At 43.1% G+C, this 19955-nt stretch overlaps 1 protein-coding gene across 2 annotated transcripts in view; it reads right to left on the bottom strand.

Moving 5' to 3' along the window:
• Positions 1 to 2393: 2393 nt before the first annotated feature.
• LOC117265132 (cell adhesion molecule DSCAM) overlaps positions 2394 to 19955 on the bottom strand; it is a 338323-nt gene continuing 320761 nt past the window's right edge. For both annotated transcript variants that reach the window (XM_033639553.2, XM_033639556.2), the window contains exons 31-33: positions 8328 to 8525; positions 7850 to 8152; positions 2394 to 4443 (exon numbers count right to left, since the gene is read on the bottom strand). In XM_033639553.2, the coding sequence (XP_033495444.1) occupies positions 4064 to 4443; positions 7850 to 8152; positions 8328 to 8525 (881 nt within the window). In that variant the 3' untranslated portion in view covers positions 2394 to 4063. The remainder of the gene's footprint in view (positions 4444 to 7849; positions 8153 to 8327; positions 8526 to 19955) is intronic.

Here is a 19955-nt window from a genome sequence, read left to right as displayed (position 1 = left end):
TCCCCCTTAGGGATTAAAAAAGTATATAAAAGTAAATTAAGATTAAAAAATTACCCCAGCTGTCCAGTGTAGATATGATCCTTAATGCTCATCATTATGTTGAAAATGTAAAAATAGTTGTGGCACTGACAATCATCTCATGTGGTTGTGCCCTAAAATTGTCAATTTCTGGCTGTCGGTCCAAAGAGAGATTTAGAAAATATTTGGGATTGATATACCTTTAAATCCACATCATTTTGTACTAGGATTAGATTACAGCTACAAATGTAGGTATAGGTTCATCCTTAGAGTAGCTTTGTATGCTGCACACATTACAATTTTACAAAAATGGTTGGATGAACAGCCCCCTGACATTACGATGTGGTATGTAAAACTTATGTCCATCTTACCATTGGAGAGACAATCACATGCTGAGAGGAACTCTGGAGGTTTTTGTACGAGACTGGGCCACAATATCAATACTTGAAAGAAGAGTGGTCAAGAGTCATAATTATGGGGGTATCAAATTAAATGGGATAAGCGAATCAAAGACAGTACATTCTATATTCTACTTGTTGTGATTACAAATATTCATTCATCTTCTAACCGCTTCATCCTCTTGAGGGTCGTGGGGGGCTGGAGCCTATCCCAGCTGACATCGGGCGAGAGGCAGGGTACACCCTGGACAGATCGCCAGACTATCGCAGGGCTGACACATAGAGACAACCATTCACGCTCACATTCACACCTACGGACAATTTAGAGTTATCAGTTAACCTAGTCCCCAATCTGCATGTTAGCGAGAGTGCTAACCACCACACCACCGTGCCGCCCATTACAAATATTGCTGATTTTTATTTGTTTATTTTTATTTTCATGTGTTTGTGTTTGTCCTTACTTTGTGGCCACCATTAGATTTTCTCAGTTGAGAGAGAAAAAAATGTGGGCAGGTTGCTTGCTATCTTTCCTTATCAGCAGTGATGCAGAAGAACATCTGCACCTTGTTTATCATCCAGGGAACGAGGTTGCATGCTGATATTTTCATAACAAAAAGGAACATGCTGGAGTGAGAGTCTCTCTTGGTGGTACATTTAGTCCTCCTTAGGTAAGAGCAGCAGTTTAGTGTTGCTGCAGCACACGGGAATGATACCCTTTTTTTTTTTTCCAAGTGAGGATTACAATATATGCGATTCAGAGCTCACATAATCCGGACAAAAAAGATTTTAGTTCAAATGAATTTTGGCAGATTTGTCAAAGTGAAGCTGCTGGATTTTAAACACAATTGTCCCCCTAACCCCTACCACTGTAACTGGTCTGCAGTTTGTTCTGTTAGTTAGTGGATCACAGGTAGACTTACTCAGTTCACGTCTGAATGGCTGGTCGAGTGTGGCTTGATGGGGCTGGCTGCTAGCGCTAGCATCAGAGGCTGTGCTAGCTCAGACCTCCGGGTTCGCTGTTAAATGTTTTGCATTGCGGGGATATTTCAGGCTTTAAGTACTCCGATAGTATGAAAATTCTTTACTGCAGAAATGGCAGAGAACAGTGCTCCTATCAACAGTTCCATCTGGGCATTTTTTTAAATGTAAATGTTCCATTCACAGGGCCAAGCAGCGTCTTCTTGTCTGCCTCCTTCATGTGACAAAGCCACTGTGGCCTTCAATGATGCACCAGGTCAAAGGGCACCACAGAACACCATCAATCATCATTCATTTTCTTTACGTATTATTTTTTTCTGTGATTAATTAATTGAAATTAACATGCTATTTTGACAACTCTAAAATTTAAGGTGTGTTGATGGATTCATGTTGTCAACTCATTGAGTAACATTAAAAGTAAATGTTCCACCTGAAAAATTGCCCACAGTCGGCCCAGTGAATTCATTTTTTTTCTTCTCAGACTACACCTGCAGTCAGAGGCAGCAAAAATGTCCTTTTATTTTACAGTTATAGTTTACTAATACATTTGAGGCCTACCACAGTATGAACAGAGGTTATATAAACCTCAAAACCAGCCACAACTCTGCAACTTTTAGAACTGGATCAGTGTGCTAGGTATCCCAACAGAGGAGTGACCAAAAATGGGGCTGGTAAGGAACGGTTCTGTTGTTACCATCCGCAACTTCTTTTCACAGTGGAAATGGAAAAAATGTGTAGTGAACTGAACTGAACTGAACTGAACTGAAGTGGACCGCTTGGTGAAAATGGGGCTTAACACTGCTACCAACAGGCATGGAAGCTACAGAATAATAGAAGATGATAGGACTGACCAACATAAAAAAAGACGTGTCACTGCTGTCATGATGAAAATAAGGTAAGGATCTGGGTCTCCTGCTGAGACTCATGAACCAAGCAGCCAGAGAGCAGAGCGTTGCGTTTGCTTCATCTCCACACCACCATCAGTCACTCATGGCAAAGTCGTGGAGGACACTTTGGGGAACAGCCATTTTATTAATCAAATTTGAACTTTGTGTTAGTTTCACTTTATTCCAGTGCCACCATGGTGAACACTCATGTTAAAAATGAAAAGTGACATGTTTTTTTTCATTAAAATGTATAATCATGATAAAGACAGTTAATCATAGAAACTAATCAAACTGACAGAATGACCTCACAGCATTTTGGATCAAACTCTTCTCCCTTCAGGCTAACTCAAAGGAACAGAAACAACAGAAATGGGCCAGGGTAGACAGGAACAAAAACAGCTTCTTATGTAGAACCACATTTTTTAGATATTTCCCATAGACATTATAGGTTTGGTTTGAAGGGGGATTCTGCTGGATTGTCTCATGTTGTTGCTGTTGTTTTTTTGTTTGTTTTTTCCCTGTAGAGGAGAATTACTGCACTGCAGCAACAGTGGATCTACTGAGGAGAGTGAGAGCCCTGAGGACTCTACCTAGTGCACTGAGAGTAAGAGGATCTATCTGGACACACTTGAGTCAGGGTGTTGTGAAGTGCAAACCATTAGTTCTCTAAACCCTCCCTAATCTAGCTAACGTGATTTACCACCCTGGCAAAAAAGCAGTGGTAAACTACACCTGAATACATAGCTGGAGTGAGTCCGGCCCTGTAAGTATACTCACAACATAGTTATTTTTCATCATTACAGCACAGCATAGAGCAATAGTTTTCATATACTTCTTATATTTTTTTTTCATATTGCACCATCAGAGAATGGGACAGAGAGAAAGATCAACAGAGACTCCATTTCCTAATTAACACAAGATATGTGCAAACATGACTAAGGACTTTATTAACCAAATCAATTCTTCCCTGTAATGTCCACAAATAAAAGTGATTTCTCTTTTTATATATATATTTATAGTAATAAGAATAATAAATCTTCACATTGGATCATTTCATAGTGTGACAAAATGCTTGACTGGGCTGTCCAGCCATGACCGTAATCTTTATCGTCTTTTAATTGGTCAGTCCCCATGCATCCATAGGAAATAGATTTTTTTTTCTTCAAAAAAACAAAAAAACAAAACAAAACAAAAAAAGTAACAATTTGAGAGCAGCTGAAATGTTTGGACTGGTGCCAATTGCTTTCATTCCAAGATTTCTCCCAAGTTTCAATCTGAGTTTCAGACGGATATTCCATAGGAAAAAAATGACTCCAGAAAACCACTCCAGAAAAAACTAACAAAAAACAATGATGTCCAGGTTCCCTTTTTAAAAAACAGTGTATTAATGGTAATAATAGATAATAGATAATTTTGTAATCAATAATGAATGATCATTAATAACGGACAACTAACAATGAATAATCACTGATTAATTATAAAGAATTAACAATAATCAAGAATAAATAATGCTCCTTTTTTACTCAATCAGTTTGGCAAAACTCCGACTGGAGTCATTTCCATGAGTGAATTTTTTTCTCAAGTGAAACAAAAAAAAAAAAAGAAGAAGAAAAAAAGAGAGGAACAAACAAGATAAAAGAATGCTCTAAAATGAATAAAAAGAGATTAGTAAAAGTGACCCTGCCCTTGGAGGGGGGGGACATATATACAGAACTGTGTGGTGAAAGTCAGTTTACTGCACTTGAGTGTTAAGTCCAGTGTGAGTTCTAGTTGCCCCTGCTGTTATACCAGCGTGTAGGACTTTGCGTAGGGGTTGCTGCTCTGTTTGAGATGTCCTCGTGAGTCCAGCAGGGACTCCTGGGAGGTGCTGAGCTTAGCAGCCTGAGCCAGCTCTGAGCCCTCTCTGTGGGGGAGCGTGGCTGCAGAGCCAGGTTGCCACTGGGCCACTGGGTCCCTGCTGGCCTGAGGGGCCTCTGTGGGCGTTGGGGGCGCCATGCGAGAGGGCCGCTTCAGTGAGCGACTTTTCTGGGGCTCCAGACAGGCCTGACCCATGGCTGCTCTTTCCCCACTAGCTGTCCCCCTAGATGACCCCGAGCAGGACATGCCTCGGTTTAACAGGAAGTCCATACGCAGGTACGGAGGAAGGTGAACCAACTCGCCCCCTGCAGGACAATAAACACAGATCCGAGTTAGGCACAGGGGAAAACGCATGCCAAACATCAACTCTCTCACATGTTTTATATATTAACCTTAATCTTAAATGTAAGAATTCAAATAGCATCAAACAGCTGTCAAGACTACCACATTCCACTTGAAGCTGACTCTGTGTTTGTTTTGAAAATGAGAGCATCTCTTTTACTCGCCTCCATAGGTGATGACAATACAGCATGTCAGCTTATCAAAGCAATAAATCAATAGAGACATGAAAGTTGTCTTCCTCTGTCCTTGCTCAGACACTGACCTCTAATTTAAGACCCTCCACCCTTTATCCCACTCACTGCTGACTCAATTAGACTTACAATACCACTGTTATATGCCTATTTCTATTAAGTATAAATCATGTCTGTACTGCAGTATTTTTTTATGTACAGTCATCGCCTGTTTTTCCTATATGTCTCAGTACACACACACAGGAGCACATTACATTTACAGATATCAAAAGTCCCCACTTGTAAACTTAATTAACGAGTGGGGAGTTAAATTATTTGTTTCTTTTTTAATTAAGTTAACATTAATCAATAATCATAAAAATATTTCTTATTATTACACGGCTCTATTAAATGCTGTATTCTGATTGGTCTGTCGCGGCATTCAGCGGTCTGATATTACTGTGTAATGACCGCTGCTAGTAGCAACAGTCATTACACATTGCTATGTAGCCCAGCGTATCTAGGGACGCTGCCCTGCAACACTGCAGCTGTCAAACAACTTCCGAGGGAAAAAACAAACAGAAATGGCTGATTTTAACATTTCTTTTAACTTATTTGGAGAGTAACTACAAGGATTTTGAGGAATGGGATGCCACTGAAGAAAAAGAAATGGAGAAGGAAAGAAAAGAATCAAGCGAAAAACAGCACAAGGAACTGACACCTGAAGAGCTTCAAGTGATAGAGGAGGAGAAAGATGAGATAAATACAAAAAAGACAAGAAAATGGGCTACTGTACTATACTGTACTGCACTACTACTATACTGACGGACTTTCTCTGCCAAAAACAAAAGAACATGGATTTGAATACACACTCGGCAGACATGCTTAATGACATTTTACGCGGGTTTTATGCCTCGGTTCAGTCCACTAAGCCTGAGTGAGTACAAAACTTTCACCAAAAGTTGTCGAATCCGGTCGGTTTTAATGCACTTCATGGAGGCAGACAACATTATTTATTTAACTGATAATTAGCCGTGTATTAAGCGGGATAATGTATAATGAGCCGGTGAATACTGGGAAAACAACTCCCTTCAGGGGAATAGAATAGAACCCCTGTCGGGAATTATTTTCCCAGTATTCACCGGCTCATTATACATTATCCCTTACATATTGTTATTTAGAAAAGTTTTGTTAGTGTCACAATGCTTTGTTGAAACTGTCCACGTAATTAAACAATTTCCAAAGGGTAAAAAAAAAGCAAGGATTTAAGCAAGTAATAAACCCGGAAGGTCTGTGACAGTGCCTGTGGATGCTGTATCTAAAATGATCATCTTTTTAGCATCTCTATTAAGTAGGGGCGCATGATATTAGATTTTTTGCCAATATCCGTTATGCCAATATGAAACAACTCATTTGACCAATAACCCATAATGATATCGATAAACCAGCTTTTTTTCCCCACCTTATTTTAGTGATCATCGAGTCTCTTCTGTATTGAAATTAACATCAGATTATACATGCATACTCTTATCATGATAGCCCACCAGCAGGTGGAGACATGAAATACAATACTTTTCAGTGTATGTAACATTAATTCATTCATTCAAAAAAAAAGACACCCAAAAAACTCACAATTAATAGAACATAAAATAGAAAATTACTTCCCAAAATAGTTGCCCATTCATTTTCTGTCAATTGGTTAACTGAGTAATAGACTAATTGTTTCAGCTGTACCTGTATAAACTGTTTAGTAGATTAATTTATAACAAAACATAATATTTTATAAACTCTTCATGATTTCTTAGTTCTAATAAGTAAATGATAAAGTAACTAGTAACTAAAGCAGTCAATGTAGTGACGTAAAAAGTACAATATTTCCCTCTGAAAAGTCGAGGAGTAATGGTATGAAAAGAAAATACTCAAGTACTCAAATTTGTACTTAGTAACATTCGACCACTGACTAAGCCTAACTTAACTGAGAGAATCATTGACTTGAATACATTCAGCAACCCTTCATCTGGATTCACTGTCGGCATTAGTGCTGCACGATTAATCTAATCGCAGTTGTAATCGCGATGTCAGGCTGTGCGATTACATAACCGCATAAGAGGCTGCGATTTGCGATTTAATGTAACTAAATGTTAACGTGTGTGCCTGTGAAGGTGACTACCTCTCCTGTAGAGTGTGAAGTTTGTTGACATTATGCCCACAAGCTATCCTGGTGTGTGCAGCACGTATGGTCACATGACTACCCGGCATGCAGCCGTGACTAACACGAATGCTGAAGAAGAACATGAGCACAACGAAAAACAGGCTGAGTTGGTGGCGAAAAATAACCCAACGCCTATTATATGGCGATACTTTGGATTCAGGTACGGCAACGTCGAACAGAAAGACGTGCTGCATAAAACTTTAAAAGTTAAAGTCACTGCGTCTTACAGCAACACGACCAATCTATATCAACACACAGAAAAGTATGAAGAATGCATGTGAGAGAAAGTCAAGCCAAGTAATGTTAAAGACAAAGAGACAACTGAAAGCCACCAGAGCCTCATAAAACAACAACAAAGCACAATTACGCACACATTTGTAAGTGTCACACCATACGACAAGACCTCAAAGAGACACAGGGAAATGACGGACTGCATAACAAACTATAGAATAACAAATGAAAAACTGAGCAATTTTGCACAGGTTTGGCCCACTTGACATGCTGCTGTGTTGTGTAATGGCCTATTCACATGCTGGAATTTGTCATTTATGTGACAACGCCTGAATGCAACACTGGCTCCGCTCCAACTGAGTGTACAGTGTCGTGCTGCGCTGCTGTGTGAGAGCTGTGTTTGACTGTGCATCAGCAGTCTGTTGATGGTCATTTACACACTGTCCATAACACTATGTCAGGTCAGGTCAGGTCAGGTCAGTGCCCCCCTAATATAATGGTAGGGGAACACTGAATCAAGCAAGGAGACTCATGATACCATTTATTTATTATATTGTAAGCGCAATCGCAAATCGCGATATTGTCCACCAAAATCGCAATCGCACATTTTTATCAAATCGTGCAGCACTACATTAGAGTCACAGTTAATGGTTGGATATCAGTGTTAGACAGGATGCTAAAGTTTAGGGATTACTGTGAAGTTGTAACAAAGGTATAGCTGTTGAGGTTCAGGCTACGACAGATCTCTGGCCTCACCCGGTCTGTGGGCCTTGGGCACAGCCATGTTCATGACCCGGCTGACATCCTGAGGCTTAGGTGGGGAAGCAGTAAAGCGGCAGATGCCAGATTCAGACGGTGTGCTGGAGGTTAGGCTGTCTGTGTAGTCATTGGTGCCTGCTGTCATCTGCTCTGAGGAAGTGTCAGAAATGAAGCATTCGGTGATGGTGAACTTAGCGTGGCGCAGCTGCTCTTCCATCTTGGCGTGCTCGTAGGCTCTGGCGAGCTCCTCGTAGGTAGAGGACGCACTCTCTGTCGACACCATACTGCTCCGTGCTCGGTCTGGAAATGGGCCAGGGTTAGTGGAGGGATCAGTGTCAAGAGTTAGTGGCAGAATTGTTGGGATGTAACTTTGTTAAAATAAAGACAACTGACATGGGTTTGCTGTTAGGGATGAGGAGTAGTGTTATACTGTTACAGCTGTTATAAAGCAGCTGTAGCCAGATCTGTTGCTTACCTGTGTCCTGAGATGGGCTGACGCTGTAGCTGTCACTTTCCTTGTCAACAGAGCCTGCAACTCTGGGAGTGGGCAATCTCCAGTCAGTGCTGAGAGTGTGGGAGGAGACTGGGGGGTGTGGGCGGTTCAGGGTCCACTGGCTGGCGTAGCGGTTTCGAGCAGCTGGGCCAGCTTTGGCTGTGCGGCGGGCAGTAGGGTCTGAGAATGAGGAGAAGAGTGCAGGGTGTTTATGCAGGTCATGGCAAGGACATGACTAAACTCAATGAAACTATTATCATAGCAAATGGCAATGGTAACAAATGCATCTAATGTCAGTTAATTTCCAAAATCTGCATCTTTCTTACCTGGACACACATTTCCAACTAAAAGCCATGCCAAGTTACACAGACATACCATCATGTGAGACCAGGGGCCAGCCTGCTCTCCTGAGGTGCCTGCTCTCTCCGGTTTTATGCTTGGCTCCTTTCAAAGACTCCGTGCTACCAATACCTAATTGTATTGTGGAGTTTTGCACAGCGGCGACTGGATCTTTGCTCTCAAACCACAAAAAATGTGATGGCACAACAGTCTCCTTCAGTACATTATTCTATGCTTTCTTTTGATTTTCACATTGGCTAGTCATCCTGTTTAATTTGTCTTCTGATTAAATCAGAACCGTTGAAACAAGTTGTAGGAAGCCTCTGCAAGTAATTGGTTGCTGGCAGACACTCTGTGCTGCAATAAAATGGTTAATCAACAGTGCCGTGCACTGTAGAGCCAATGCGCTGCTGGTTCTGCCGGCCTGAATAGAATATAATGTCTATAGCCTTACTGTTGTGTGTACAGCCTTATAGACTGAGCTGAGTAGTGATGTGCGGGTCAACTTGTAACCCGCGGGACCCGCAAATGGACCTGCGGGTCGGGCAGCAGTGATCGTCTGTTAAATCGGTCTGTAAATGATATTTTGACATTATTGGCTATTACTGTCACGGCATCCGAAGGTACTGATGCGTTGAGCAGGTGACAGTCCGCGGTCATTTTCAAAACACACTTGTGTCACGCACTCCAAAAGAAACTTCATATTAAATTCAAAAGATAACGAAAAAACAGCTACAAGTTAGAGGGAATAGTGATAAAGTGGTAAAACTTGGCATTGATCCACAGCCTCAGATGGATGCGCTCAAGCCTGCCGTGCGCACAAGCTGAGTTGGTAGACGATACTATATTTTCACATTTTTAACAATGCAATTTAAAAGTTTTGATTTTTATTGATAACCTACATTTACCAACAACAAAAAGACTACAATTAACACCAAAAAAAAAGTAAAATAAATAAATAAATAAGTAAATAAAAAAACGAATATCGAATACCAAATTTTCATAACGAATACCTACCCATAGAAACGAATATTCGAATATTCGAATATTTGGGTACAGCCCTATGCTTCACTTCACAGAAGATCTATACAATCAGCGCAGTTTCAAGGTGGACACCCAAGATTAGTGTCACCAATACAGTATCTGACCAAATGTCTCCCCTTCTGTTCCTGACGTATGACGTTGAGTAATGGTTAGAAATATTTTTTATAGAACATTATAACGTCACAATGAAGCTGACCTTTTGGATATAAAATGCCATGACATCATTTTATCCTATTAGACATTTGTGTGGAGTTTTTTTTATAATTAGCATATGAATTCTTGAGATATGGCCAAAAACATATTTTATGAGGTCAAACTGATCTTGACCTTTGACCTTGAACCAAAAATTCCAATCAGTTTATTCTTCAGTCCAAGTGGACATTTGTGCCAAATTTAAAGTCCCTTAATGTGTTCTTGAGATATCATGTTCAAGAGAATGAGACAGATGAAAGGTCACACTGACCTTCACCTTTGACCACCAAAATCCAATCAGTTCATTGTTGAGCCCAAGTGGTTGACTACCAAATTTGAAGAAATTCCCTAAAGGCATTCTTGAGATATCACGTTCATGAGAATGAGACGACAAAGTCAAAGTGATCTTGATCTTTGACCACCAAAAACTCATCAGTTCACTGTCGAGTCCCAGTCAGTCTTGAGATATCCTGTTCACAAGGATGGTACAGATGGACGGACAACCTGAAAACATATTGCATCTGGCTAAGGTTATCACCGGTGTGGAGGCATAAAAAACTAGAGCACAAGTGACTCAAACTTCCTTCTTAACATAACTGCCAAAATGTTAACCATAATTACCATGTGTTCTATATTTCTATTACAAATTGTATATCCATTGCAATTGGAACAAGGTAAAGGTGTTAACTGATAAAAATTTTCATCATATGAATGGCCTCATCATTCCCCACAAAGAAACATCAAGCTCAGCACAGCAGGTAGTGGGTAATGAAGATAATATCTAATATACAGGTGCTGGTTATGTGCCAAGATATGCAGCAGTATGTCAGTGAGGGCAGTGAAGGAAAAAAAGCTTGTGAACAATGCAGGATTTAAACTACTTTAAAAACTTGGCTTTCTGGTTGTATGGGCAACCTTTAAGTACACGATCCAAAGGGTGTGCTGGATACACTGTTCTGTATATTGAGTGTGATGACTATGCTATGTGAGTGTGGTGGTGACTTGAGTTGCCTGAACTAGCTTGTAGGCTTTGCTTCATTTTGTAATAAATGTTACATGCTCCCCCCTGTTGGCTATATTGTACATTGCATATGCTTTTTTGACTGATGTTTGTGTGTTTGCTGCCTCTTAGGTGAAGCTGCTTCCTCTAATTGAGGGAAACCTGTAAAGAGGGGGCAGGGATTTGCTCACTCTCTCTTTCAATGTTCAGCCCTGACAGCAGCTGCAGTGTGGTGACAACTATTTCTTAGATTTCTGCTTTCGTTATATTTCTGTTTTTTGGTGGGACTGGTTGTCCTGTTTTGTAGCTTTATTTCAGTTTGGGAGTTGTTTTGGTGATTTAGGTTAAAGGGAAGAGCCCAGGGGTCTTATTAGGGGCAGGGCAGCCTAAGCTGCCAGGACCCTATTGTTATCCTGTATGTTCTTCTTCTTTCTTCTTTCTTCTTCTTCCGAGGAAATCCTACTTCCCATGCGCGAAAAATCACCAAACTTTGCACAAAGGTCCAGTCCCATGCCAGATTTCCTCGGCTGCAGAAACAGGCCAATAGTCCTGATGGTGGCACTACAACAAGCCTCTAAACTTCAAAATTTTGAAAATTCACAACAAATCAACCATATGTGCTATAGATTTGCACCAAAATGTAGCCCCGATACTGACAAAACTTTTGTACATTAAAATCTATTGCAAATTATGAAGTCCATCACTCTGTTTTTTTTAAAAACTGTAAAACTTATTAAACCTATCTCCTCCCACAATTTTTGCTCAATTGACACCAAACTTGCTACAGAGCATCTTCAGACTGTCCTACACAAATGATCCACACAGATTTTTGATTTATTGAAAATTGAGCCTACAGTGCATCAAAATGTTTGACTGTAAATGGTATTGTAAACATATACTTGCAAATTCTTGCTAAATACATTTTCAATGTTCTTTAAAAAATGACAACATTTTGGAGTCATGGTAGATGATGTTTGGAAAATATCAGAATTTTTTCTCAAAAACTGAATTTTTTACAGCATTTTGAATTTCGCTCTCATGCGAACAATTGGAGTCAATGCAAAAATGGCATTTTTAAACATCAGTTTCACTTATGGAGCCAATAAATCATTGTTAAAAACTAATTATCAACATCTCCATGCTGTCTAGATGCAATTTTTGTATTTTCGGGTTTTTGTCTTAATAACTGAATTTTTGACAGCCGTTTGAAATCTGCCTTTACACACTAACAGCTGCTGTCTTACACAGAGATGACTGGCTTAGCCAATTAGCTCAGTGAGATAGAGCATGGTTCTTGGTGTTGAAGATTGTGAGTTCAAGCCTCAGCTTGTGCAACATTTCCATATGAGAAATCTATTCAAACTTTTCATAAAGGTCCAGTCCCATGCCAGATGTCCTCAACTGGAAACACAAGACAATAGTCACTACAGCAATCCTCTAAATTTCAAAACTTTGAAATTTCATAACAAATCAACCATATGTGCTACAGCTTTGGAATTTTCACTTTGAAATTTGCTTTTCCATGGCATGGATGGCTACTGTCTGGCACCCTGATGCTTGGCTTAGTCAATTTGTGAAGCCACACTTGAACTGTCACTTGCCAATTAGCTCAGTGAGATAGAAGACGGACCTTAGTCTCAGAAGTTGTGAGTTCAAGCCTCAGCTACAGCAGAATGGACATTCTAATGTGAAAGTCCTATGTTCAGGCATCATGCTATGTGGATTAGAGACTACCAAGGTTAAAATAATTATGAGGCAGTTTTGCGGAGAGACAAATACTCTTTATCAACACTTTTCCCTGTTATTCCTTGTCTCTTTTCCCTGTTTATTTAGCTTAGCTATCAGTCAATATGCAGAGTCTAATAGCTACTTTTACATTTTAAAAAATGTTTTCATCTTTGTCACCATGGATAATGTTTAGCTTTAAGCTAGATCAGTCCAGATTGTTCATAATTGCTAGATTCCAAAACACTGGATGAGATGTTGATATCCTTGTGTGAGCACATACAGATAATCGGTGGACTTGTCAGTGAATGGTGGATGGCAGACTTGGAGAAGCTTGGGGGAAAGTTGAATTTTTGGGATGCATCATCAGTAGTGCTCCTCTGGCTCATGGGTTGTTTCGGCCTTTAACCCTTTAACACTATACACCCTCACCAGAGGCGGCCAGCTACAGGCTGATCAAACCTAAGCTTACGTCTCATGCCCAATTAGTCATGAGAGTTGCCTTTTTGTCAAGTGGCAGACATCTCATGGGACTATGCATGGCAGGGGTGTCCTGTTCCCTGAGTCAAGCCTAAGCTGACCGCATACCTCCTGGCTCGTTACTTGGGGGCCCAACAGGGGTCGTTCCTCTTCAGCCAGACCCACTGGCTGCTTCTCTCTGCTGCCTCTGATGCAGTTTTGATGGCTGCACGCTGGCTCTGGCCCCTGATTCCCAAGTCCCTCAGCAGTTTGGTGGTAGATGTTCCAACAAATCCTCTGCATCCAACCTCCACTGGGCGGACTTCCATGTTCCAGCCGCGATGTTGTGCTTCAGCAGCTAACTCAGCATAACGCAGATGTTTTCGCTCATATGCCTCGTCCATGGAATCCTCCCAGGGTACGGTGAGCTCAATTATATAAACCTTCTTTAGAGAAGGGGACCAGAGCACCAGATCAGGTCTCAAGGTGGTGGTGGCAATCTCTGGGGGAAACACCAGCTGTTTGCCAATATCTGCTAGCAGTTTCCAGTCACGTGCTAAGCACAGCTGGCCTCTGTCCGATGGTGTGGAGTTGCTCCTGGTAGCTGTAGCCCCTTCACGGACAAAGGCAGTTGTCCATGAGGGGTTAGATATTAGCGGTGGTAGGGCATTGATGCTGGATCGTTTTCCCTCCAGTGTGGACGCAAGGCTCTTTAAAACTTGGTTGTGACCCCAAGTGTACCACCCTTGGGTGAGACTGGTCTTGCACCCTGTGAGTATGTGCCGGAGGGAGGCTGGCCTGGAGCAAAGGGCACACCCAGGATCTTCGCCAACCCACTGGTGGAGATTAGTTGGTGTTGGAAGGACGTCATAGGTGGCTCTGATGACAAAGCTCAAACTCCTTGCTTCCATGGCCCACACATCCTTCCAGCTCAACCTTCTCCTTTCGACACTCTCCCACCGTGTCCACTGTCCTTGTTTGCCAAGGAAGACTTGGCCCATCTTGCCGCCTCCTCCTGACGGCGCACTTCCTCCACCACCATTTTCCTCCGTGCTGGAGCAGTGGCATTTCTCCAGGCTGGGTGGCTAGTGGCTAGCCCAAGGCCTCCTCTTCCTTGCTGAACATTCCCCACAATGTCAGCATGTCTGAGAGCTGATGTTGCCTCCTCCACTGCTGTTGCTGGTCTCCATTTGCGCCCAGTAACCAAGGTTGGTGCATTTTCCCTCATCACTAGATCTTTGGATTCATTCAGTGTCATCTGCAGTCGTGTTTTAGGGCACTTAAACTCCTCTGTGAGGCTGGTGAGGGGCAGCTTGAGGACAACGTCTCCGTAGAGGCCTATGGTGGGGAGACAGAGTGGAACTCCGAGCCACTTCTTGATGTGGGCTGTGACTCCTCTTTCCAGCTCCTCCACTGTTGAGATGGGGACCTCATAGACTGCAAGGGGCCACAGCACCCGGGGTAGCAGACCAAACTGGAAGCACCAGGTCTTTAACTTCCCAGGTAGTTGGGTGTTGTCAATAGACTGTAGGCCAGCATTGATGTCCTTGCACAGCTGTTTCACCTGGTCTCTGTCTTTCAGGCTTGCGTTGTAGCACCTTCCGAGGCTTTTGACAGGCTGTTCAGATACTGTGGGGATTGGATCATCACTGATGAAGAACTGTAAGTCAACAAGCACTCCCTTCACCACTGAGATGCTGCGTGACTTAGATGGTTTAGCTAGCAGTTAATGTTATTCTTACTTTCTTGTTCTTGAGTTTTTTCTTTCTTTTGTATATTGTGAGTCTGATCACTTCAGCCACTCATCCACAATTTGAAGGGCATGCCATAATTATATGATGTAACCTCTATGTTGTGATATGCTTTGTTTTAGTGTGTGTGTTGCTCAGAATTGCCTAATTTTGCCTAAAATTGCCTGGCCCCGACCATTGCTGCGCAGCAGCTATAATTTATAACCGTTATAGACCTGAAAGAGGTGCACGCCACTTCCCACGCAAAGGTTGTGATCTATAAAAACAAAACTTGACAGGAGAATGGGAACCTGTAGGGGAACTCTGACCCATGTGTATGGAGCTTTTTTCCTATCTTTATTCAAGAGAGTGGTTTATCAATTTGAGAGAATTATTTATTGATTTCACGTTCAGATTTTGTAATATTGTCCCTCAAAACCCTGCCCTCGCACTCAAATAGCCTCTGCTTGCGCTTAGATCTACTCTGTTTCTGCTCAAACTGTGTGCTTGCACTCAGATACAATGTTGCTTGCACAGATTTCCTGCTCCAGCTTCAGCTCTTCTCCTCGCGCTCAAGATGCTTGTGTGCGCTCATGGAATTTCTACTTTCAAATTTCTGCCACCAACCAATAGAACGCCAGGTTTATTGTTGACCAATGAAATGATCCCTGCCTCCTTGTGGGTGCGCTCACTTTAGTTTTAGAGCATCCCATCCGAGCGGGTACTCTTTAACTGGGTTCATCCATTTCCGCCCTCCAGGGCTTTATTAAATGCTCTTCCCTTGCTTTGTTTACTACTTTTGAAATAAAGGGACTGTTAATTTACACACGCGCGCCTGTATTTTTTACTATAATAGCTGCATAGAATATATAGATATATATACACACAGTGGAAACCACTTCTGTCTGGGTCAAATTGATCACTATAAGTGGATAATTATTAGATAATTAGAATTTCTCATACAGATTACCATCTAATTGACATTTGTATATTTGTTACATGAATATAAAGTAATGAAACAGGTAGCTTCATTATTTACTGAATGTTATTGACTGTTTCAAAATAAAGAACAGCTGTTTCAAATGCTTGTTTCGCTGCTGCATCTCATTGGCTCTATGAATGAACACATGTGGAGTTATGTACTTAACAAAAAAAGGTGAAATAACTGAAAACATGTTTTATATTCTAGTTTCTTCAAAATAGCCACCCTTTGCTCTGATTACTGCTTTGCACACTCTTGGCATTCTCTCCATGAGCTTCAAGAGGTAGTCACCTGAAATGGTTTTCCAACAGTCTTGAAGGAGTTCCCAGAGGTGTTTAGCACTTGTTGGCCCCTTTGCCTTCACTCTGCGGTCCAGCTCACCCCAAACAATCTCGATTGGGTTCAGGTCCGGTGACTGTGGAGGCCAGGTCATCTGCCACAGCACTCCATCACTCTCCTTCTTGGTCAAATAGCCCTTACACAGCCTGGAGGTGTGTTTGGGGTCATTGTCCTGTTGAAAAATAAATGATCGTCCAACTAAACGCAAACCGGATGGGATGGCATGTCACTGCAGGATGCTGTGGTAGCCATGCTGGTTCAGTGTGCCTTCAATTTTGAATAAATCCCCAACAGTGTCACCAGCAAAACACCCCCACACCATCACACCTCCTCCTCCATGCTTCACAGTGGGAACCAGGCATGTGGAATCCATCCGTTCACCTTTTCTGCGTCTCACAAAGACACGGCGGTTGGAACCAAAGATCTCAAATTTGGACTCATCAGACCAAAGCACAGATTTCCACTGGTCTAATGTCCATTCCTTGTGTTTCTTGGCCCAAACAAATCTCTTCTGCTTGTTGCCTCTCCTTAGCAGTGGTTTCCCAGCAGCTATTTGACCATGAAGGCCTGATTGGCGCAGTCTCCTCTTAACAGTTGTTCTAGAGATGGGTCTGCTGCTAGAACTCTGTGTGGCATTCATCTGGTCTCTGATCTGAGCTGCTGTTAACTTGCCATTTCTTAGGCTGGTGACTCGGATGAACTTGTCCTCAGAAGCAGAGGTGACTCTTGGTCTTCCTTTCCTGGGTCGGTCCTCATGTGTGCCAGTTTCGTTGTAGCGCTTGATGGTTTTTGCGACTCCACTTGGGGACACATTTAAAGTTTTTGCAATTTTCCGGACTGACTAACCGTCATTTCTTAAAGTAATGATGGCCACTCGTTTTTCTTTAGTTAGCTGATTGGTTCTTGCCATAATATGAATTTTAACAGTAGTCCAATAGGGCTGTCGGCTGTGTATTAACCTGACTTCTGCACAACACAACTGATGGTCCCAACCCCATTGATAAAGCAAGAAATTCCACTAATTAACCCTGATAAGGCACACCTGTGAAGTGGAAACCATTTCAGGTGACTACCTCTTGAAGCTCATCGAGAATGCCAAGAGTGTGCAAATCAGTAATCAGAGCAAAGGGTGGCTATTTTGAAGAAACTAGAATATAAAACATGTTTTCAGTTATTTCACCTTTTTTTATTAAGTACATAACTCCACATGTGTTCATTCATAGTTTTGATGCCTTCAGTGAGAATCTACAATGTAAATAGTCATGAAAATAAAGAAAACGCATTGAATGAGAAGGTGTGTCCAAACTTTTGGCCTGTACTGTATATATATATATTCTATGAGCTATTATAGTAAAAAATACGGATGCACGTGTGCCAACCTGGAGGGCGGGAGTGGATGAACCCGGTTAAAGAGTACCCGCTCGGACAAGATGCATGCGCCACGGTGTATGCAGCCTGTTCAAGTCGCTCCTGCTTACTTTAACTTTGTTTTCTACTTTTTTCCTCTCTTCTTTATCTTACTTGTTCTGTTTTTACTTTAGTTATTTATTAAGCTACGTCCTCTCTAATCATGCTTGTGTGGAGAGTTTTTGTTGTTTTGCTTGTGGTGGAATCGCTCCTTTTACTCTGCCACTCGACCGTTGCTCAGCAACACCACATTGTTTACTCCAGGGATCAGCTGATGGCGCTGAAGCCGGCTGGCTTGGCTACGGTGAGGGAAGATATCCCTGCTGAACTTTGGAGGAAAACACACCGGGGATGCAGAGGGAAAAGATTGCTACGGCGGCGGAAAGGAGCGAAACACCGGAGACTTATGGAGAGGAAGACATACAAGCCGTGTCTCCCATCTGTCATCATGGGCAACGTGAGATAACTGGGGAATAAGATGGACGAGCTTACAGCGCTAACCTGGAGTCATCAGGAATACCGGGAGTGTAGTCTGATGATTTTCTCGGGGTCATGGCTACACACAGATGTTCCTGACCACAATGTTACCACCATGGGTTTCCACACTGTCTGGGCTGACAGGGACTGCACTAAGAGCGGTAAGCGTAAAGGAGGTGGGCTTGCTTTTTACGTGAACAACAGGTGGTGCAATCCTGGTCACATCACAGTCAAAGACCGCATCTGCAGCCCGGATATTGAACTGTTAGCTGTGGGCCTCCGTCCTTACTATTTACCCCGTGAATTCTCACATGCTATTGTAGTGGCTGCGTATATTCCCCCGTCCGCTAACCCGACGTCAGCATGTGACGTCATCCACTCTACAATAGCCGGACTACAGACTGCACACCCGAGTGCTCTCGGGTGACTTCAACCATGTCTATTAAAAAGACACTCCTGAAATTCACCCAGTATGTGACCTGTAAAACCAGAGAGGAGAAGAGCCTGGACCTGCTGTATGCTAATGTAAAGGACGCATACACCTCCACGTCCCTTTCCCCGCTGGGTAGATCAGATCACAACTTGGTGCTTCTCACCCCCTGCTATGTGCCTCTAGTGAAGAGGCTGTCTGTGACCACAAAGACAGTGAGGACATGGTCAGAGGACTGCTATGAGGCACTGCAGGGCTGTTTTGAGGCGACTGACTGGAATGTACTCTGTGAGCCACATGGAGAGGACATTGACGGGCTTACTGAGTGCATTACAGACTACATTAATTTCTGTGTGGACGGCATTGTCCCAGCAAGGACTGTGCGTTGTTACCCAAACAACAAGCCTTGGGTAACAAAGGACATCAAAGCCGTACTCAACCTGAAGAAGAGGGCTTTCAGAGGGGGCAACAGGGAGGAGCTGAGGGACATTCAGAGGGAGCTGAGTGCAAAGATCAATGAGGCTAAGGACGGCTACAGGAGGAAGCTGGAGAGGAAACTCCAGCAGAATAACATGAGGGAGGTCTGGAGTGGTATGAGGACCATCACCGGTTACAGACCAACTAGCAGTGGAGCTGATGGTAGTGTGGCTAGGGCCAATGAGTTAAATCTGTTCTTCAATAGGTTTGACACTGCTGCCCCGGCCCCTGTTGGCTCTCCTGCTGACTGTCTCCAGCCACCACCACTTCTGACCCCCCCTCCTCCTCCTGATAGCACCTCATCCAACTTGGTGAGCCCCTCACACCCATCCCCCACTCCTCACACCTCCTCTGGCTCCCATGCTACCTGCCCTCCTCTCACTTTGGACTCCAACTCTCCCCCTCCTCAATCTGCACTCTTTACACCTCTACATGTTAGGAGACAGCTGAGCAAACTCCCCGCTGGTAAGGCTGCAGGCCCTGATGGTGTCAGCCCACGGGTTCTCAGAGCCTGCACCGAACAGCTCTGTGGAGTGCTTCATCGTGTCTTCAACATGAGCCTGTGTCTCCAGAAGGTCCCTGTGATATGGAAGACTTCCTGCCTCGTTCCAGTGCCAAAGACGCCGCAGCCCAGCGGTCTCTCAGACTACCGACCGGTGGCACTGACGTCACATATCATGAAGACCCTGGAGAGACTTGTCCTGGAGCAGCTCAGGCCTATGGTCAGGCCGCACCTGGATCCCCTCCAGTTCACCTACCAGCCCTGGATTGGAGTTGAGGATGCCCTCATTTACCTGCTGAACCGCGTCTGCACCCACCTAGACAAGCCGGGGAGCACTGTGAGGGTCACGTTCTTTGACTTCTCCAGTGCTTTCAATACCATCAGGCCTGCTCTACTGGGTGACAAGCTGACGGCGATGCTGGTGAATCCCCCCCTTGTGTCCTGGATTGTGGATTACCTCACTGGACGACCACAGTACGTACGCTTGCGGCACTGTGTGTCAGACAC

The sequence above is a fragment of the Epinephelus lanceolatus genome, chromosome 11, assembly GCF_041903045.1.
Source record: "Epinephelus lanceolatus isolate andai-2023 chromosome 11, ASM4190304v1, whole genome shotgun sequence".
Taxonomy (NCBI): Eukaryota; Metazoa; Chordata; class Actinopteri; order Perciformes; family Serranidae; genus Epinephelus; species Epinephelus lanceolatus.
This window is presented reverse-complemented; position numbering and strand designations above follow the sequence as displayed.